Source organism: Seriola dumerili, unplaced genomic scaffold (genome assembly GCF_002260705.1).
Source record: "Seriola dumerili isolate Sdu_G_001 unplaced genomic scaffold, Sdu_1.0 BDQW01000110.1, whole genome shotgun sequence".
Taxonomy (NCBI): domain Eukaryota; kingdom Metazoa; phylum Chordata; class Actinopteri; order Carangiformes; family Carangidae; genus Seriola; species Seriola dumerili.
Genome location: NW_019174365.1, coordinates 5,330,224 through 5,353,376, shown reverse-complemented (window position 1 = coordinate 5,353,376; position 23,153 = coordinate 5,330,224). Strand labels below are relative to the sequence as shown.

The 23,153-nt window shown below is 40.7% G+C and overlaps 1 protein-coding gene across 1 annotated transcript; it reads right to left on the bottom strand.

The window, feature by feature from the left end:
• Window positions 1–11,862: 11,862 nt before the first annotated feature.
• On the bottom strand, window positions 11,863–22,668 carry LOC111223166 (peptidyl-prolyl cis-trans isomerase FKBP9-like). The gene is made up of 10 exons (XM_022747203.1): window positions 22,332–22,668; window positions 21,210–21,355; window positions 18,149–18,338; window positions 17,910–18,055; window positions 17,157–17,346; window positions 15,740–15,885; window positions 14,489–14,678; window positions 13,519–13,664; window positions 13,129–13,292; window positions 11,863–12,969 (listed from the first exon to the last, which is right to left on the bottom strand). The coding sequence occupies exons 1-10, from the start codon at window positions 22,532–22,534 to the stop codon at window positions 12,790–12,792; spliced, it is 1,701 nt and encodes a 566-aa protein (XP_022602924.1). The 5' UTR covers window positions 22,535–22,668; the 3' UTR covers window positions 11,863–12,789.
• Between the last annotated feature and the right edge of the window lie 485 nt (window positions 22,669–23,153).

Sequence of the window (23,153 nt, the reverse complement as noted above, 5' to 3'; positions counted from 1 at the left end):
TGCACATGTTTCTTGAAATCAGACACCCTGTTAAATTTTGTGACACAGACCTACAAGAAGAGAGAGGTACATCAGCAATGCAGAAATAGAATAGACAAGGGATATTTGTTTACACGAGCCAAGATTTGTGGATAGTATCTATCCACAAATCTTGTTCCAGTCCTGACTACAAGTGAGCAGAGGTGTGTTCATTGATGCTACTGCCTACATCAGGAAACCCCCAACAGTATAGCCAATATTTAGAATATACTGTGGTGGAACTGAAGCTGATGGAAGGCAGGTAGTCTAGATTCTTACTTTAGTTTGCCAGTTTGATCTCAACTTGCATACTGTAACAAAAGATTGCAGCCATTTTGCAACAATCCCCCACCTGAACGCCAACACTTTTTTTACACCAAAATTAGCAGATGTAGGCGAGTTTCTTATACACAGGGGAACCTGTTAAAAAATGGTGATTAACTCCTTTTACACTGCCAGTCCAGTTTGCCTTTCAGTTCGAACTGCAGGGAGCAATGTCATCACATGCACTTATAGAGCACACATATACACACACACACACACACACACGGGTGAAAGAGTAAGCCACTAGCCGCTGTGTAAAATACATCCGTTGGTGCTCCTGTAAGTGTCTTAGCCTTGGTGTGAGATGCTTTGATCGATGATTGTGTGTTTCTGAAACTTATTTTGGGGCTGGGCTCGCTCTTTCATCCCCAGTCACAGTGTAGCAGTGGTGCTTCTAGCTCAACAGCACTGTGCTGGGCAGGTGACAGGTGTGTTTAAAGTGTTTGTGCTCTGAAAGGTGTTGCGTTTCTATCAATGCCGAGCGGAGCCAGAGCCAGTAAACAGCCTAGTCTACTGCAGTGTCATTTGATCCGGTTGTGAATGCCGATTGTTAAGTTTTCCATTTCCAACAAAAGCCCAATGTAAGCAGGTTCTTTGACCAGTGTAAAAGGGGCTGAAGAGTCACCGTGAGCCAGTAAACAATCATAAGGCTTTTCACATCCAATATCAGAAATCATCCCTCAAGAGAAACAGGAGTTAACCTCCCCTAGGCCACACTTAAGTCCACCTGTCATGACATGTCCAATGACACGTACTTAGTTCATGTCAACTCAAGCATCTCCCTGCACAAACAAGCACACTCCTATCTACCAATGACGCCAAGCAATGTCATGCTATTAATGTTGTAAAATTAAAACTGTAGACACATTTATTCTCCACTACACAGTGCTTTAATTCAACATGCTGTACTGGAGAAGACGTCTGACATGTTTTAAATGTACTGTATCCAACTTCTGTTGCTAGGAGTCTCTCAATCGAAACAATAACAAAGATGGCATTTGGTGACATGAAGTAGCGTGGGACCGAAATAAACTCTATAATTATGACACCATTATACTTTTCCATATCTGCGCAAGTATCCACATACACTTCCATTCACTGACATCAATACTGAATGTATGAGAGTTTTAGTCAGCTCTGGGCATCTGGCGAGATGTACCTCTGTACAACATATCCTGCCGTCAAAAGACTAAGGTTCAATTCTAAACGCAATGCTTTGTCCGCCTGTTTGCAGGCAGCAGAGGGGAGTCCACTTGGTCTCCCATGCAAAGGGCTTGCTCTCTGATAGACACTGGTCTTGTGCATTTGTTCAACTATACATAAGACAGCTATCTATGACTGCGCCACAGCGCTCCTCCACCACTTCCAGCAGCCAGGACCTGGACAAGTTCGGCATCAGTGGTGTCACTTCTAGGGTGGCCACTGGAGAAGAGATCAAGAATCGAGATAGACTTGTGCAAAGGACAACAAAATAGAATCCAAAGAAAAATAAAAATTTAAAAATACATCATCTGTGTTCACATTGTTAACATGCAGAAAAAAAAATCAATGAATAGTCAATAAAATCAATCAGTGGCGACAAAAGTGTCTCAATGTGTCCAGAAGCTGCTGGGCAGCTGCTTTACGGGTCATCATGGAGGAAAGGGGCAGCTGACATCTTGTTTGTAGAACCTGGTCTTGAATCTGGTCGTCTTGGCGTGGATGCTCCTTGATGGAAATGAAACAGTCTGCGAGCATGGTGGATTGGATCTTTCATGATATTGCTCTGCAGCTGTGAAATCTTTCTGTGCAGATGTCCGTCATGGTGGGTAGGCAGATACCAGTGAAGCTTTTGGCGGTTTTCACTTTACTTCGTAGCAGGCTTCCTGTTGGCAGAGACCCATGGCTACACCATACATACCATGCACCAATCGAAGACGTCAGGATGCTCTCAGTGGGCAACAGATGGCGGCAGAGTAAAAACAAAATCAAATACACAGCAACAAAAAGAAATATTTGCATGACATAATCCTGAAAATATCAAGAGAACAAACAGCCATTAAAAGGGGGTACTCCAACAATTTTATACATAAAATTCAGTTTACTTGTCATGGTTTTTACTACTCAGACGGTGTGTTGTGTGAATCTGGAGGGGTTTTCTAAAAAGAATTTTGGCATCTTTATTAAACCCTTTTTGACGTCATCAGGCTTAAATAAAGACACTATGGGAATTGTTGGCTCGAGTGAGAGCGTTTCTGGAGCTTGACCAATAATATAGATTCTGCTGCTGTGAACTCAAACAATTTTTACCATTACTCGTGAATCTTCCACTTCATGGAAGTACAATACTAAATTGCTGGAGTACCCTTTAAGGAAAATGCCACAAAAATTACAATTGCTTATTCTACATAGAAATGATGAACCATTCATTGATTCATGGATTTGCAAAAATACGTCATTTTATCAAGGTAATGGTCCATTTCATTTGGTTGTCTGATAATGGTGTCTTATCCCGTTTGTGCGTGCATCAGTGTTGTGGCTGTCTGCCAGCTTGGCTCGCAGCCCATCCTCAATGATTTTTAACGTGCAACTGTGAAGCAAGAGGCAGGCTTTTTGAAGCAAGCTGCCCTCAGAAGTGTCATAGCCGGGACTTTCCCGCCGGCGATGGCACGTTCATTAATCTGCCGCCTGTAGCACTCACAGATCGTTGGTCTATGATAGCGAGCCCGTAGCCCTCAGGGGAAAGATACGGCTAGTTTCCCTGTCCTTGTCCGGTTGCTACCATGGGCCCCTACGTGGCCACCCAAGCTCACTGGCTTCGTCCCTGACTTGAAGCAATGTATGATACTGAGGCGTGTGGACGCAGGAAGGGTAGAGGGGCGGAGGAGGGCCCTCTTACGTGATTCTACCCACTGGCCTGTGTGGACATCGCTGAGACTCCCAAAGGCATGCCCTGGCGATACTTATTCACCGTCACAAATAATAAAATTTGAAAAGGTTGCAAAAGTTTAACCGTCCAAGCGCCCTGTGGTGTGAGTCTCCAAGAGAGACTGCATATTACATGTGACTGCATATTGCCTTATGTACTCACATGTACACAGGACAAACCTGCATTTAGGTCCCCAGCACACAGGAAACCAGTCAACTCTTGCCTGATTGGTTGAACTAAGATTTAACTTAGAGTTCACATTCCTTATTGAGATCACAGCGACAGCAGTTGTTCTTGTCAGCCACTTCAAGCCACCTCAGAGTCACATTTGTCAGCCATCTCATGTATGTCCAAACATAGCCAGTTATAACCACAAAAAGGAAACTTATCTTACTAAGCAGATAACATACTTGAATAATAAATGAATGAATGACATTGGTAAATGACAGTAATGATAACAATGATAATGATGGACAGATTAGATAAGTATATGATTAAATGATCAAGATTAAATGATTATAAAATGAATGAATAAAATATAAATGAGTAAAATACAAACGATAGGAATGATTATATGATTTGGCATTTCCAACATTCTTAAGACCATCTTATACACAAAGTAAGCTTCTTAAACATTTCAGATGGAGACCCACATCCTTTCATAGAAAAGAAGAAAATAAAGAAAAAAAGAATAAATGAGGGGTATAATGCATATGTAAATAAATGTAAGTACAAGTAAGTTGACCCTGCTGTTCTGTCTGACAATATTCTTGTCGGTACTTTTCTTATGGAGAAGTCCTCCTATCTTTGTTTTTGGTCTTTTTATCATTGTTTTCTAATAAAACAGCTCAAGACTTGTACCATTCTTATCAGACAAACTTCTTCTACCGCTGTCCTTCCAGCTACTAGGGACTGTAATAAGTAACTACAGATAATCTAACATCGGCAAATAATAACAACAAATGCATAAACTTCCATTCATTCAACAACTGCTTTTACTGGATTTCATCACCTGGTTTGTTTGTTCTTGAGAGAAGAGCTCTGCAGATCATTTGGTTCTTGGTAAAAACCTCCTGAATGATTGACACTGAGAGACCCCTAGCATCAGAAGTTACATACTGCGCAATTATGGTGAGATGCGACACGATTCCATCTTTTCTCTGCCTGATGCATCATGCATCCGTATTGTAGGAGAATAATAAGGCCCGAGGTGTATGACCTCATATCACCTGGTTGGACACCAACAGGAGTGCAAGAGCCAGTGTAGGAGAATAACAAATGTATGACCTGACATCACCCTGTCGGCCGCTCACAGTAGCGTGAGAGCCAGGATATGGTTTGGGGCAAACAGAGTGGGTCAAGACACTTTGACTGTTTAGGAAAACATCTGGAAAATAGGAGATTGGGAAATAGGAATAAACATTATGTCAAGGCGCATTGCCAGTAAGAAAACAGTGACCTGGATGTGCGCCAGGAGAAACATAGTTGGTTAATAGTTAGGCACGAGAAGAACGACGAAGCCAAAATAATTGGAAAACAGGATGCACATACAAACACATAGCCATCTGAGGTATAAAAGGACATGTCATGTTCTGTGTTGAGGGTTTTTTTTGCCTCCGTCTATGGCTGCGAGTAGGGCAGCTGTGAATAAAGAGACTCCTGTGGTGTCTTAGCTGATTTGTGAGTCGAGGATAGAAATGTATAGGAGAAGACTCTAGGGGTAAAGGCGGCACCCCCTCCGCTCTACTCTCCAAAACATTCCTAGAAGCTGACTTTTGTTTAACCTACCAAGATTTATGATATCTTCTTACTGCATATAGAATGACCATGTATGGACATAAATGTTGGCTCTGTGTCTCTATAGGTTACTAGGATTTAGCTATGTTATGAATATGTATCAAGAGGTTATTCAGCCTATCAATTGTATGGTTTTGGGGAAAAACGGGAGAATATCCTTTTTGGCTTTGGGTCCTCTCACAGGCTGTTTTGATGCTTGTTCAACGATGCTGCGCCTTTTTGTAATAAACCTTTTTATATACAACTGAGCCGGTGTCAGCAGAGATTCCTTCATCATCATCACATCATTGCCAAGGAAGAAACCACACTCCCCACTCTGACACCTGTGTCTCGACTGTCTGATTCCTTTTCAATCCACCACTTCTTGCCACAACAGTATTTTCAAGCAACAAGTCTTGAAACTTTTTTTCCTTAAAAAATAAAAACCCTTTTTGTAAAAAAAAAAAAAAAAAAAAAAAAGTTTAACAATTTAGCAGGGTATAAAATACCTGTTCTCCTGCATGCATCAAGCACACTTGTTGCTTGTGAATACAGATGCATGATGTCCTATTAGTTTAAAACTGCTGTTTCACAAAGGGCTTTATGCTTTAAGAACATACTTTTCTCACACGTAGTAATCAAGACTTGTTGCTTGTGAATACAGATGCAAGATGTCCTATTAGTTTAAAACTGCTGTTTCCATTAAAATATTATACACGTCCCACTCACACCTCAGTGCGCATCTTTAACATCTTCCCCTCGGAAAGTCTACAACATTACATTTTCCCACACCCCCCTCTTATTATGACCTCGATTAACTCTAGACAATAACCCATTTAAGGGGCGGCGTAGGGGGCGGGGCTTGGGGGGAGAAAGGTCATCCATCAACTTTTTTGACAGAAGGTGGACTATATAATATCATCTTTAAAAAAACAAAAACAAATGGACTGCAAACTGATTTTGTGGACTTTACTGTGTAGCCCAAAACATGATTAAGAGTTATCGCTTGCATAAACCTAGGCATATCACTGCCACAAAAACTGCATATTCTGCAATGTTTTGACCAACCTTAAGTTGTACTGTTTGTATTTCATTAGCCATCATACATGTATACTTTAGTACTCCTAGCCATCATACATGTATACTCTAGTACTCCTGTTGTGACTCCGTATATCTTGAGAGGGGGGGGAATTATATCTTGCCTTTTATCCAGACAGTTGTCTAGTTTTTCCAGAATTGGGCTGTGGGAAGTGAACAGAACTTTTGAACAGTCAAAAAGTATTGAGTAATAAGAGTGTTCAGCAGTTGTTGTGGTTAGGGAGAGCCATGTTGGGCCAAAAAAACAGGACAAGAGGAAATGTCTTCAAGGGGAGTCTGCTCATCCTGTAATGCATGATATGCAAAAAACAATCATATCATGATTATTTTGGCAGATATTGCGATATCAGTTGGAATGGTCATTGTTGCATTACATTTTCACTGAAGAAATATAAAAACGGTAATGTGATTTTTGTTGGGCCTTGTACCAAACAAGCATTTTCATATGACTAGTTGTGCATATGGTTACCTGGACACAAAGCCTGTCACTTCACCTCAAAAGGCCATATATCAAAACCAAATATATGCTATGCTATTGTTTTAGTAAACTTGCATTAACATATACTCAACATTATCAACATATACTCTGCATTATAGATATGCTAAATGTTAAACATATAAACACAATGTATAAGATATAGCCATACCTGAAGTGAGATTGTATGTTCAGCCTTTTTTTAAATTAAAAAAAGCTCCTGGAAATAATAGTGTCAGCAGAGTATGTACTGGCAGGGACCATTTTTAATCTGGCCCCATTAAGATGTTCTGGTAGCTGGGTTCGGGGAAATCCAAGGTAGACTGGACACCATTATTTCCAGGGCGATGATAGGTTTTTTTTTTTTTTTTTTTTAGAAAAATAGGTGGAGAGTTCACCTAAGGAGGAGGGATAACTAACTATATTAAGTGGTGCACAGGCACTCTGTCTTCAGTTCGGATCCGGGTCTGACCTTGCTTTTATTCTTGTAAAAGATTAAATTCTTTTGCATTGGACTCTGACCATTTCCGGTTGGTACAGCGGTCTACAAGTTAGCATGCTAGTTTTAGCGTTAAGTTTAAAGTACCACTGTGTCTAAATACAGACTCACAGCTGCAGGGCTATAGTCTCCTTTTTTGACAGGCAGCCTGATGTCCACCATCCCACCGCCATAGCTTTGCTTCAGTGTGGTGGACACTACCTCAATCCTACACGTCTGTGTAGGATTAATATTTGGATCTGCACCAAATTAAACAAAGTCATAGATCTCAACACCAAAAATGTCCAAGTGTTCACAGATCACTATTCATACCCCATTTCCTCACGAAAATGTCGAAAATGCCCTATTTCACGTGCAAGTTTGGTGCAAATTAATTCAATACTTTTCTGCGTAATTCTGCTGACTGGCAAACCAAACCTCATGGCGCTGCCAGAGCAGAAACTGTTATCTTAGTGGTGACTGACAAACTGAATTGAAGCGGCAAACCACAAAACCAACGAAAGCGTCACACACACCCCCTGAAAAAACACAAACAGATCAGGTCTGATTCAATATTTCCACTCAATCTCCTGATTTGAGCTTTTCTTTCCATCCAATATCTCGATTGCTACAGCCTCCGAGCGAAGATAAGGCGCGGTCTCCTACACATTTAAACACGGACATATCCACCCACCTGACAGCACAGGCTATTGTGCTCCATGGTCACAAGTCACTGCAGCCGTGAGCAAACTAAAACTCCTTTCTCCGGACAGGAACACTTATACAAAGTTGTCATTCGCAGAAGTGTGGAAACTTCAAATCACATGTGCCTGCAAGAAAAATAAAAGTCAAACGCGTCTGCTGTCGACGTCGAGCTTGAGTCCGAATTCAGACGAAGCGACTAATTGTCCTGTGAGTCTTCAAAACTGCGGCTTCCCTCTGCAGCTGAGGTTGTTTTAAAGAGCGCGACTCTCTGGCCCCACCCCCCTCTCAGCTCAGCCTGGAGCAAGCATGGTGCACACGAGCTGTGTGTGTGTGTGTGTGTGTGTGTGTGTGTGTGTGTGTGTGTACATTGTGTGTATATTTTGACTAATTTGTTCCTATCAAATATACAAATGATCAAAATGATGAAAATCAACCTTTCTTTCTTTTTTTTTTTGCTACATAACATGGTGTATGCAATCAAGTGGTACCAGAATCCATTTGATGTTCATCTCCAGTGAACATATCAACTACTGAGTAATGTACACACCATTAGTTTTCAGAGTACAGTTCATCATGGTGGAAAGTACCATGTTCCCCTTTTCTCTGACAAAGGGCAGCATAGGCCTGGAAGAATGTGGGGGCTGTGAGACAGGCCTACACTACCCCGAATACTGCCTTGTCAGCACATTTGTGGCCCAATTAGTAGGATGATGTCACTGTGTTTAATTCATTATATGCACAGATTTATGTATCACCTTTGACATAATTTAAGTAAAATAAATTGTGGAATCTTGAGGTGCTGATGTGAAGAAGTGATCACCGCTGACACGTCTTTACTTGCAATCAAAAAGAAGTTTATTTACAAGAAAGAAACTGTAGTGTATTATCCACTTCATTTCCTTTATTTCAACATACTAAATTGCTGTATGTTTTTCTTTTATGTATGTTTTACTCTAAAGTTCTAGGAGATTGTCAACTAAGGCCTTGTCGAAGGTTACCTTGAACCACACGTTGTAAGTTGAGTTTGAGAAATGTGTATTAGGGGTCAAAACTGGTTAAACATTGTTTTTCTGTTTAATATGGCGAGGACGTGTCAGGGGTCTTTATAGCCTAAAAAGTCAAAGGCCAGGGACCAGAGACCATAAACTAGATCTTATTTACCATCTAGGTGAAGGCTTCTTCTTATAGGAAGATGTGCACATTCCAAGGGTGGGATAAGACAGATAAATAGAGGGTTTTGGAAACGTTAAAGGAGAGATCTCACATTGGCAGAGATGCTCCAGGATTCGGCATTTTTTGACACTGTTTCTTTCTTGTAAATAAACTTCTTTTTGATTGCAAGTAAAGACGTGTCAGCGGTGATCACTTCACATCAGCACCTCAAGATACCACAAAACTATGTAATTATACATTGTCTGTGTTCCTCTTAATCATATACCCTATCCCTATGTATTTAACATGTTTTGCAAAGCCTGTCTGCATCAATAGCTAGGTTAGTCCCACAATACATATTGTGGCATCATAAAATCAGGGAGGAAGGATCAATGTTCTATACTTTTGTACCTTATATTGAAAATGAAGTAATATATAACCTTTGCTTGCATCTATTGCAGTATGTAATTTTATATGAACATGTAACAGATACAAATAAGAGAAGTGGGGAAAATACACTGTGTTCTGAGAGTCTGCATGCCGGGGAGCCTCAAAAATAGGAAAAGTTCTTAAAGGGCAAGGGGTAAATTCCTCAAAACATGTCTGACATGAATAACAGGACCACTTCAAATATGGAACAGATAACAGAATGGACCAATCAGGGTGGGTAGAATAATCTGTAGAGTAATCTGGAAAATGGGAAGGGCTCAGAAGAATATACGATATAGACTCTGAAGGCAAGCCTCAGAACACAGGGCGCTTAGCTCGAGAGCAGATTCTCTGTATGTTGTGTTCTCCAAAGATCTTTGATAAATAAACTGCAGTATGACTTTTACTCTTCTCAAGTCTATTTCTTCTCGCATCAACCAACTCGGGGAAGTCTGTAGGACGACTTCAACAATATTCATGACATAGCTGATTCCTAATAACCTATAGAGGCACAGAGCCAACATTTATGCCCAAACATGGTCATTCTATATGAAGATAAAAGATACCATAAACTCTGTTATGTAAAACAAATGTCAGCTTTAGGAATGTTTTGGAGACAGGAACGGAAGGGGTGCTCACCCTCTTCTGGCACCTGACCTTACACCTAGAGTCTCCTCCTAAAAACACTCCTATCCATAACTCACAGAGCAGCTAAGAGTTTTACCAAACCAATACACCGTTAATGTCCAAAATATCAGTGGCAATGGCTGTGAGAAAAGAAAAGAATGACTGGTTTAATCCACAGACTGAAAGGCCGTTTGAGTAGTCTGTTGTTTAAATGTTGCATATGTGTGATGTGCTGTTGAAGCCTGGGATAACACACTGCTAGCGGTTGCTGCTCAGTAGTTGTGAGTGAAGCGAGTAGATCGTTCTGATGTATTGAATGACAGAATCCTTTTCATCCCTTTGGTCCTGTCACGTCATTTACCCAAGGCCTCTTGCTTTCTAACAAATCTCTAATTAGTCAGATTTGCTTATTTTTAACCCCTTAAAGAGAGAATAGTGTTGGAAATGACAGGACCATACCCAGCTAAGGCAGGGGGGAGGGGGCTGTCTTGGAGTCTGAGAGGTGTGAAGACTGATCTTGTGTGGGAAAGCACAGCTAGGGGCCCGATCCTGAGCTATTGAAAAAGGCAGGTCATTGGAGGGAGTTTGTGTCACAAAGGGTAGAAACAAAGGGTAGAGCTCACAACTGCAGCATGCACCAGGGTGCCTGTCTCTGGCAAGAACATCGCGTAAGAAAACATTGCTGCCTCATTGACATTCTTGCATCACAGCAACCAAAATTCACTAGTTATGTAAATTATGTTTATGGTTTTTCTCTTCACTCTCTTTTCAGCATCACAGAGCACACAGACCTGAGCTTCCTTCTTCCCTTTCTAAAGATATTCTTATCATTATCAGAACAATCATCAACAAACAAAATGACGATAAGTTGATGTTGGAAAAATTGTGATACAGACATGTTGTCACATGAGGAACTGCATGTATCCCGAAAATAACTTGTGAACTTCTTGTTGTGTTGTGGAACTATGCCTTATGAATCTGTCTTATGAAACTATCAGAATATGTACTTCTTCATGTGCATTTGATGTGACTACTGACATCTCCTTATTTGGCAATGAAGAGAGTCTCTATAGGATGTGCCTTATGTGTATATAAACTGTGTGAACTATGTACTCTTTGAGCAGCTGCACTACCAACTTTTCGTGTGTAACTTGCTCCTTTGCAGCAAGAATAAAAGATCCTACTCTTATGAACTTCAGACGTATTCCTGAGTTTATTTGATAATTTTTCTGACAGTTGACCATTGATGAAAATTAAATACTGATTGTAATGGGAAAAAACTGTTTTCCTCCATTTCATGTAACGTTCTCTTTTAATGTATGAACAAACCGTATGAATTGATCTCCACAAATAATGTATACTTAATGATTAAGCAAGATAAACATACTTTGTACCCTGGATGAAAGGTGAACTGTCTGCTTAAACATGTGTATGTGATAGTCACTGTATAAAAGAAATAAGTTTGAGATTGGAGGGTGTCCAGACTCTTGACACCATTGTGGTTGAGAGAGGCTGCACCCTATTTGGCCAAATAGTGATGTGTTGATCTTTGCCTCTGCTTATGAACATTGTGTTGATTGCTGGTTGTTCATTCTAATTTGACATAGTGTTCGGTAATAAATCTTTGAATCTCGATAGACTGCTTTCCTCACCTTAGAGCAAAATTGCCTCTACACTGATGACATCTACAGTGATCAGTCTGAAAGTGTCTAAAGCAAAATGAGACAGTCGTGTAAACAAATGGACTTACACAATCTAAGCATTTTTTTTAGGTCAGGTCATTTAATCAAATTTAAGTTTGTGCTGACATTCAAATCATCAAATCATCGCCTCAGTTTTAACCTGAATGAAAAAGTAAAACATAAAGTTCACTCATTCACTCACTCACAAACACGCACACAAACACACTCACTCACAAACACACTCACTCACAAACACACAAAGTCCTAAATTGCAGTTGACATGTGGATGGAGACAAAAACGGGAGACGGAACAACCAGTTGACCAACAATGGTTAAAACACTGGGAAGCTGGCAAAAACATTTGGGAGTTTGGACTTTTCAGTGTTATCCTGGAAGACAACTGACGCCCTACAGGGGTCATTTTAACAGCAGAAAACACAGAAGGCATCCTGACATTTGAAAGTAAAAACAGCTGTAAACTATCTAAATATAACCTTATTCTAACTTAAATGATCACTTATTTTCACCTGTAGATGAGCCGTAACTCTCAGAAACAAATGTAACTTTCCTCCGTCACAGTATATCACAGTGAGTGATGACCGACTCCTTGCTCCGGGAAGACTGCCAGGTATTTTAGAAGAAGAAGCTGATACCCAGTGAAAAGAAAAGAAAATTTCACACACAACCACAAAAAGTTAACAACAATAAAAGTCAGGGAGGAGTGTTGAATGTAGAGATTGTGGAATGAGGCCTTGATTTGTTCTCTCACACAGGAGTGCTTTTATACCCTTCAAAATAAAATAAAAATCACATGAAACAAAATGTAAAGAACTGGATGGGAAAAGAGGTAACAAAAAAATTATTCACTGTCATCATAGTCCTCATATTAAATGTTTTCTTTCCAACTTTTAGTTTTCAGACTCATTTGTTTCTTAAAGGACAAAACACCCTTTTACCATCTTCTCAGTCCTCAATATAAAAACACAAAATCTCTTTCAGCATGTCCCCCACTCCACCTTCACTTACAAGCCCATCTTCTTCTACTGTACCACCCACATTTTCCCAACTGTCTGACCCTTCACCCAAACCCTTGATCTGAGTTTTACACTCAGTCCCGTCATAGCTCATCATGGGCGGCGGCTTCATCTGCTTTAAGCTTGAACTCTGCCACTGTGATTTTTCCGTCTCCATTTCTGTCCTGGTTGGAGAACATGTTGTCAATGATGCGGTAGGGATCAAAGCCGGGAGCCAGGCGGCCTTTACCCTCGCTCACCTGCCGCATGATGTAGTCAGTAAACTGTGGAGACAAAGAAGAGATCAGAGAGGGTAAATTAAAGATAATGTGAGGACGTTGTGATTATGATATGTTTTTGTCTTCGCACTGACTTCACAGTTGAAGGATTTTATTTCCTCACTGTGTTAAAAACATTACAGGAACAACAGGTACATCATGTACCTCAGAGGGCTCCACCAGCTTGTCGTCGTCTTTGTCCATCTCCGTGAAGAGGTCAGGTGACACATCTTCGTTCCAGATGAACATGTAGCCTTCAGGAAGTCCTTCCTCCATGTCTACCAGCTCGACGTCAAACACCAGCACAGCACTACCTGGGACTTCATCAGCTGCACGCACACACACACACACACACACACACACACACACACACACACACACACACACACACACAAGGGCCTCAGTAACTTACTGGTAAGTGCATATCAGTCATCCAGCAGCAAAAGACAAACTGATGTGTGTGTGTGTGTGTGTGTGTGTGTTGTGTGTGTGTGTTGGGTAGTGTTTGTGTTGTGTGTGTGTGTGTGTGTGTGTGAGTTTGAGTTTGAGACTTACTAACTCCTCTCTCTCCATAGCCCAGGTGAGGGGGGATAACAAGGTGCCTTTTCTCTCCCACACACATGTCCATCAGTCCATCCTCCATCCCTGGGACTACCTGGTTGGCTCCCAGGACAATGTTGTATGTCTTTGCATAATTATACCTGAAACAAATTGAGTCAGAGTGAATAACTGTACTGTACCTTTTTTTCACAGATTTTGTGTGTATGTACATCAGATGATAATTTCAGAAAACCTTCCATCTTATTCCACAGGATTTACTGTGCGCAAATGTAAGAGGTTATTGTTTATCAGTGTTTTGGTTGGTGAGAGGCCAAATGTGAGCTAATGGTTAAGGATGAGACTGGTGTCAAGGACAGCTCAAGACATTCTTGAAAGATTAGCTTAACTTTCATATTCATTGTCTAGTTTCATATGTTTATATTTATATCGTGGTTTTATTAGTATCCTGTGTTGGATGCTGTGTTGGATGCTGTGCTGTCTGTCCTGCTTGCACTACGGCAACTTTCTTATAACTTTTGTTATAATGGCAATAAAATTTGACTTTTGATGCTTCACTAATAAAGGGGGAAATGAAAACTATTTTCATGAGGAAAGAAAATCTGTATACAACGGCAGAGTGCACCTACAGCGGAATTAAAATGTGGTGTTAAGACTAACAGCAGGAAAGGAAATAAATGCTCAACTTCCTCTTAAACCTCTTCATATTAATCATCATCATCATCTGCTGTGCTTCCTGTGCACGATGTCAAGATGTATTTAAGTGAATTTTGTACAATGGTCCAATGAGGATGAAGACGTCTGTGATCCCCTGATTTTCCTCTAGCACCAATAGCAGGTCCAACTTTTCACCTTATTTATACAAATGTCTTGACATCACACTTTTGGACCCCACTTTATACATATTTCATATAAGATGTTTTGCTTTCCCAGGAGGCCTTAACGGGTCTCACAGAAGTTTACTCACGTGGAGTCGATGGATGTGCCGTCCATCAGAGAGGCATTGTAGTGATATTTGATAAAGTCTCCTTTCTTTGTTTGCTTATCACACTCCTCCGGCTTGTAAGTGACTGTGACCTCAGCGCTGTCTGAAGGGTTGTGGAAATCGATGATGTGAATGTCAAACACCAGGACAGCTGAGCCAGGGATCTTAGTGCCTGAGGGAAACATGGTAAGAAAAATAAAGAAAGAATCCAACATTAAAAGCTTTAGATAAAAGAGTCTCAACTGTGATTTTTTTTTTGTTGTTGTTTTGATACAGATCAATGTATCCTGTTGTAATGAACTTTCATTAAAATGTACTCTCCCTTATAATATACTATGTGTTAAATCCTATAAACTCAATGTGTCAGCTATAACCACAACTGAAGTTAGTTCTGCATGTGAACCAGCCTTTGCTGAAGGAAGTTTGTTAAAGTATGTAGCCTGGAAGGAAGGAATAAAGTTTTTCTTTTTTCTTTTTCTTTTTTTTTTTTTTTTTAATGGTTGAAAAGTTCCTGGAAATAGCGGTGTCAGAAGAACATTTCCTGGCAGGGCCCAGGCTGGGGAAAGTGTTGTAGTAAACTTTCACAGAATGTGTAACTCAGTATTATAACCACACTAAATGCTGAACTTATAGACTCAATGTATTAGTAATGTAAGAAATTAGGCCTGCATGAGAGCCAGCCTTTGCTGAAGGAGACTTGCTGAGACATGTAACCTGTAACAGGATGATGTAATCTGAAAAGAGATTGATGTAGCCTGAAAAGGCTAAAAAAAAAGAAAGAAAAAAAAAGTGGGATAGTCCCCAGAAATAATGGTGTCCGAAGAACAGGTGCAGGGAGGAGTGGGGGGGGGGGGACCTCTGAACGCCTGACACCACTAAAATGGGGGAAATCCAGGGACGACTGGACACCATTATTTCCGAGGCAATGATGGATTCTTTTTAGAAAAAATGGTGTGGGGATTCCACCCAGAGAGGAGGGTTTGCTGGCTATAAAAGATGATGTCTGAGCAGTCTGTTTTCAGTTTGATCATCGGGCTCAAGTTTATCTCTTGTGAAAGAATAAACTCAATTGCACTGAAGTCTGACCACCTCCAGTGACTTATTTGAACCTCTTGAGACTCCAGTATATGTACATCTGAGTTGTAAGTTGAGTGTTGGTGAAGAAGTTCAGACTCAGATTCTGGTCCAGACCTGGACTTCTGCCCTGCAACAATCCAAGCATTGCACACGCACCTGTACCCTCTTCTCCATAGGCGAGATGCGGGGGGATGGTGATGGTTCGTTTCTCTCCGACACAGACTCCAATCAGACCCTCGTCCATGCCAGCGATCACGTAGCCTCGACCCACATACGTGTCATAGGTACGATTACGAGAGTAGCTGTGGAACAGAAAATATTAATTAAGTATTATTATACTGACCCATGGAGGAAAAAAATTAAGTTGATCTGGAAACTGAATATACAGTGTTTTTATTCTCACGGTATTTAGTTAGTTTTCATTTACTCAAATATTAAAGGGGGTATTGGGCAGCTCACAGAAGAGCACAAATGAATGACTCCTGACTCACTGAAAAGAAATAACTACAGGCAGTAGGTGAAGGGGGGCGGCCCAGTGGGATACAATTGTCTTTTTATAACCGTATACCAAAGCGATGGCATTTTGCTAAGTAACCACCCATACCCATGCCGCCTACTGATAACCGGATACAAAATGAGTCTGTTATGACAACCAGATTCAGAGCTGCAGAACAGTGTGTCTTGGAGGATGTATTTGTGGTTTTTGTATATGCAAACACACATTATGGTGAGATTTTCGTATACCAACAGCATCAGATTCCTGGTACCAACATACCCATGACGATAGAAAAAGTGTGGGGCAGGAAGCACACATGATCACTTTCTGTGAAAAATGATCTCAGTGTGCAAAAAGCGGGTCCTTGACGTCTGTACAGAATGTGCAAGGGAGTTTCTTCAAACTACCAAGAAATGATACAAGGCCGTACTGTTGTGGTTAGAAAAGGACACGGAGTCCAGCAGCTTTGGAGAACGTCTTGACATGTTAATTATCAAGGCAGGTGCAAAGTTTCCTTTGCTTCAAAAAGTGAACTACATGTTTGATATTTAAAAAAAAAAGACATATTTACATTTGTGATATTTGTTTCTGCCTGCATTAAAGTATCTGTATATCCTAATCCAGAGTCCTTAACTTAATTTAGGATATTATACAGTAGAGTGTTGTGTATTCTCTCTGTAGGTGACATGCTGTATACAATGATAAGAAATTTTGATTTTTAAAAACCATGGACTTATGATATTTTTAATACTTTTAAAGACCTTCCTTTTCATAGTTTAATTTGAGAGTGGCAGCACAAGAAGAAAAACATTGCAGAACTATTCAGACAATGCAGTATTATGTTTTGCAAACAGGACATTTCCAATGTTGGTTTTTGAGCTTTGATCATTGGTTTTGATTCAATACGTCTTCAGCACAGAGAGAGATGCTGCCATCCTGTGGCTGCTTAAAGAACAGCAGGCATTAAACAGGGAGAAGCTACTGGAATTGAAACATTCATTTCTACTTATAGCTCAAAGATTTACAACACGCCTGTCCGTGTGATTAATATGATGAATATTAAACATGGAAACACACCTGGAATCAAAAAACGTTCCATCGAGGAGGCTGCCGTTGTAGTGGTAGCGCACAAAGTCTCCAGCGACGGTCTTCCTCGTGCAGGACTCAGGCACCTTCTGATTGGTCACTGCGATCCCATCTCTGGGGTTGTGGAGGTCCAGGAGTACGACATCGAACACCAGAGATGCCTGTCCTGGGATGTCGCTGCCTGGAGAGAGAAGGAGGAGGAGGAGGGTTGAAGACAAGAAGAGAGGCAGGTATGGGCACAGAGATACAGCAGAGAACTGAGGACTAGCACTGAAATATTTTTCTTTATTCTTCTTCCAACCATGACCAGGAGCAGTCCCCCACTTTAACCCCGTGAGTCATAAAAAATAGGCTTAAAATTGTTTTGTAAAATATTATTCTCAAGGGAAATAATAAACCGTAAATCTTATCCCATCATTTTTGAGCCATTTTAATTTAGTCTATACATCCCCTTGTAAATCACTGAAAAAATAAATAATTCAAAGTTCTACAGAAGTAAATGAGATTCTGTGTGAAATCCCCCAAATCTGCACTTTCAGGTGTTTTTTTCAGTTTGTTTCTACATGATACATACATAAAGTTGTTGTTACTATAAATAAAACATGTGCAGTGTGTCCAATAAAACACTCCTGTACTCCGTGTGTGATCTATAACAACATCACCTTTCAAAGGAGTGGAAGCTTTTGAGTCACTCCGAGTGTTTTCTCAATGGAACTAATAATAACAAAGACGTTAATAACTCACCATCTCCATTCTCTCCATATCCAAGTGAAGGAGGCATAGTGATGATGCGTCTCTCTCCAACACACATTCCCAGAAGCCCCTGATCCATACCAGCGATCAGCCAGCCGATCCCGACGTAAGTGTCATATGTGCGCATGCGGGTGTGACTACAGAGAAGAACGGATGGAGGAGAGTCATCACACATTTGTGGTGGGTGGGTGTGTTTTTTCGCGATGGAGGGATTATTACACAGAACAAACCTGGAATCAAAGAGTGTCCCATCCAGCAGTGTGCCATTGTAGTGGTAGCGGACGTAGTCGGACACCTCCACCTTTCTGGAGCAGGTCGAGGGCGTGTGGTAAGTGTTGCTCTGGACGCCGTCCTCTGGGTTCCACACGTCGAGCAGCAGGACGTCAAAATGAAGGATGGAGTCAGGAGGGATGATGTCACCTGGAGAGGCGAGAGAAGCAAGTCAAACAGTGTTTTCAGGCACTTCCTTTTACAACTGACATCATCGCCCGGCTTCATTCCAGTATGAATAGTTTCACTTTGAGACAAATTCAAGGAAAAATGCCAAATAATTCCTTGTTCCAGCTGTTTAAATGTGAGCAGTTGATGTTCTTCTTTGACATACATGTTAGTAAACTGAATACTCACTGCTTAAACAAGCTATTATAAAGACTGAGAGATGAAAATGTTCATTTTTCATCACTTTCTGGCATTTTAAAGACAAAAAACTTTCCTTCATTTATCAAAATAAAATAATCAACAGCGTAAATGATAATGAAATGCCATCCTGTGTCACCAATACATTGTACATACAGTATATACTATACAAAGTCTGAAAAACTCCAATGATGCTTGTAGTAAGAACAACTTTAATTTGAGGCTTTTGGCTTAAATATTTATTTTGATGTGTATTAAAAGTGTTGTATGTTGACTGCAGTAAACTCACTGATCACATAATAAAGTTTTTCTTAATACTGTATGTGACCAGAATCTGGGCAGATGTTTTAACAATTTAATAGCTGATCAGTTTCACATATTTTGGAATTGTCCAGAAATAGAATCCTATTGGCTAGAGATAGTCACAGTAATTGTTATGAATAAGAATATGATATAACAACATAAATAAAATCAATACTGGGTTTTGAGATGTATTATAATTTTACCACTATATATTTAGGTAATATTCAAACTGAATTTAACACTCAGGACAAAGAACAAGGAACCGCAAACAAATGTGTGGAGTGGATAGAGATAATTTCCTCCTCCTCATCACGTTCATCGTTATATTTGTTAGATAAATGTCATGAGACAATAGTCATTTTAATTTTCTTCGAGCACTAGATTAACTGAGACAGATATGGACAAGAGGTGATCCTTATTTGATGATGTTGTCTTTGTATGCGTCTCTTTCTACGGATAACACATGAGCTGTATTATATTAAACCTGTTCACCTGTCTGCCCTGTTCTCCTGTGAATTTGTGTGCCAGTATGTAAGCATTAAAGTAAAAGATGCACCTTGCAAGTAGGTGAAATTGAGCCAGAAACTCTCAATCTAATTTGCATCTTTATCCAAGCTTACAACTAAAAAAAAAAAAAAAAGATTGAATTTATGTGGAAATACTCCTCAGACAGTTCATTCAATTATTAGTAAGGATTACTATATTAGCACTGGGTATGGCAACACTTGTTTACTTACTCAGGAACTGTGGATGGACAGAAGCTAGTAGTTAAAAGAAAAACATTTCTACTTTTCTCTTTTACACGGTCCCCGACGAATGAATTTAATAAAATTGAAATTGAAATGAGTCCAAATTCCCCCCAGCAGAACCCCTCCCACCTAAGAATTTTTAGACCACAAACCAAACTCTTTAGGAAATAGTAAAAAGAAAGAGTATTCAACAAAAATCCTACAAATTTCACATTTTAATAATTCATTTAACTGTTAAATTATATATTCCTTTCTTTACTCTGTCAGTTATGTAATTCCGGTGAATACTTAACTCTTTCTATTTTCATTTATTTAGTTGTCTTGCCTAAAAAAAGTCCACTTAAGATCTAAAATATGCAGGAATGCTGCCTTGAAGAACTAAACATGTGTGTAAGTGTGTATATGCAAGAACTCTTGTCCAGATTTACAGAAATATCACAGAGGACATGCCTTTGGTTTCCTCGCTGGAAGCTACAGCCTTGTCCTGAACAGCAAATGACTGATCAGTCAAAGCTGCACTGACTCACCTACATTTATTTTGGTGAGTGCAACATCTCGACCAGCTGTGTTTGCAAATGTGAGCATGCCATTCACAGTTCACGGATTTCACTCCACATTATTTGTGGGTATAAAATGTTTCAAACAGTTATCTCTCACTGTATAACTCCTGTTATCTCCCAGGAGGTGTAGCCGACTGTAGATAAAGAGCAGAAGGTGAAACGAAGGAGATGGGAGTGGGTGGAGGAGGGGTGCAAGGACTGTGTAGGTGGCAGGCATTAAATCTTTACGACTGATGAGCTGACAGATCCTCTTTCCGGTTTAAATCTCTTTCTACCTCTTCCAAAATCTCATCTCTCTGTTTTCCTCTTTCTCTCTCATGTTCCCTCGAGTGCAGGCCGGTAGTAGAGGATACACTCAGCTTTTACCTGTCCACACATGCCCCCCTCTCTTGCCTTTGTTCCATTACCTAAATATTTCATGCACACACACACACACACACACACTCTCACACACACTGACACACTGGTCTCTACATGTAAACAGAGCCTCCACATTCTTGTTCGCATCACTACAATCCTATACAAATATTTTCTGACACAAACACACACTTTTTTGGTTCACACAGATCACAATCTAGAAAGTGTATCTGCCTGCTGCTGGTGTTCTGGCATTTGCAGTGCATTTACTAACAGCTGAAAATCTTGCTCCGGAGCAGCTTACTCTGACCTGCTTCCTGGTCTGTGATGTCCCTGTGACATCATTCAGCATGGACGCCTGGGAGCAGCCCACTTCCTCTCTCTCTCTTCCTCTATTACAACGCAAACTGGTGCTTTCTTCAAAGACTGTAGTTTTTGTCCCTAAAGTTTCTGCCAGTGACCAAACCTAATTCTCTCATTGTTATGGCGAGCAGTGCCAGCTGTGTGCTCACTCATCTGTGGATTTATAATGACTCCTTACAGGAATATACACCAGCTTGTCCACAGAGTTTGCAGAGAACATGTTTTAGTCTGACTCCAAATGATCAGGCTGAGGCATGATGGGTACATAGAGATGTGCTGATATGAAGGGGGGGGGTTGTTAACACACACTCAAACATACTAACCATATCCCTTCGTTCCATAGGCGAGATGAGGTGGGATCTTAACCAGTCTTCTCTCGTTGACACACATCCCCACCAGAGCTTTATCCATCCCTTCGATCAGCTGCTTCTTACCAACAAACACGTTGTAGGTGCTGCCACGGTCGTAACTGAAACAGGTAAACACATTATTATTATATATATATGGCAGCACACTCATTTATTCCCTAGTTTCGGCCATAAATATGAGTTACCTTCGGGACCTGCTAAAAGGCTCAAGGTTTTTAACCAGTGACCCTCTTTCCATTTGTTGTGGAGACTTAAGAAAATAGTATCTGTACAGCACATGTGCAGATTTTCAACAACAATTTGGGAGGAACAAATAAATCCTTTATGTGATAATTCATTGAAGTAAATCGCATTTGGGCAAAACTTTTGTAAGAAATCAGAATGTCCAGGGTCATGTTTGTCAAAAAGAAAGAGTGAGTGAATGCACCAAAATCTCTTCAGACTGCTTGATTTTATTTTTGTCATTTTGTGCCTGAATCAAAGCTATTCATGATGTGAGGTCATACAGGTACAGTAACAGATTAACATGTAACCGCAGTCATATGCAAAATACTATATGTAAATATGTACAACCTGAGCATGAGGCCCCTCTTCAACACAGGGCCACAAAATTAACTAACACCGCAGGGTACTTTAGAAATAGGTTACAAAAGGTGCAGTTAATTAAATCATCAAAAACAGTGGGCATGCAGTGAAACTGGGGCTTCTTGGGCATTTGGAGGTCTGGGGGCCTTGGACAACTGGCCCCCCTTGTCCAGTTGGTGATTCACCCTTCCAGGTACACTACTGATGACTAAAGTGGAGTGCAGAGGTGCTGAAAATAGGCTTCAAACTCTCCATCTGACCACTGGAGTTTAATCTCCGTTGGTGATGTTGATATGAAAAGGTTTTGGAGCCCCTGGATTAAGTGTAGGCTACATGGATCTGGAGCTCAGTCAGCTCGCTTGCCTGCGTGGCTTACAGGGACGAACCACTAACTACGCGCACTTTTACGCATCGCGCACGCTGTTTGCACCGTGCACCCGGTCTGCAGAATAAACTGAGAGTAAAGTGATTCTGTTGCGTGATACCACCCACCTTGAGTCGAACTTCTTGCCATCCGGAAACATGCCATTGTAGTGATACCTTACATAGTCACCTACTTTGACTGCGCGCACGCACTGTTCTGGCACGAAAGTTTTCTCAATGAAGATGTCGTCTAACGGTACCGGAGGAGCGTTGCAAGCGGCGAACGCCACCAGAACCGACAAATAAAACATCCCCTGGACGCACTGGATCATTTTCACTGCCGACGAAAGATTACACGATGAAGATCACTGCGGGCTCGGCCTGTATGTGTATGCCCTCCCTGCTCACCGGTAGCCTACTTTAGTTTTCCTCTACTCCGACTTGGATAGATGTCCTGCCCAGGCTGCAAGCGCAGGAATGAGCACTTGTCAAGTCAAATAAAAACGCACAACATCCGGTTCAACTTTACAAGATTAAAATCTCGTATAATGACCTCATTACATGCTTTAGCAATTAAACACAACTAAACAAGGTTGGAAATATATGCACTGATGTCTATGTGAAGCAGAAACAAATTAACATCAAGGTTTAGGGTGGTTAGTGGTACTCTTATTTTGAAATATTTCCTGTCCCATTCTCTCTCTTTCTAGCCAGCTTGACGCTCTTTGAGATTGAATGGGGTAGTTTGGGCACCACGTATTGGTCCTGCGCAGTGCAGCCTCTGAGATGTGTCAACGTGGTAACGTAGGGGTCTCCGCTCAGCTGCAGTCACATCCCTCTGGATCCATTTAAATAAGAATAATGCGAACATCTGGCTACGCCTCTGATTTGCACTCAGATTTTTAACTATTAGCAGAACACATAAAGTCTGCTCTTAGATTATGGTGGACA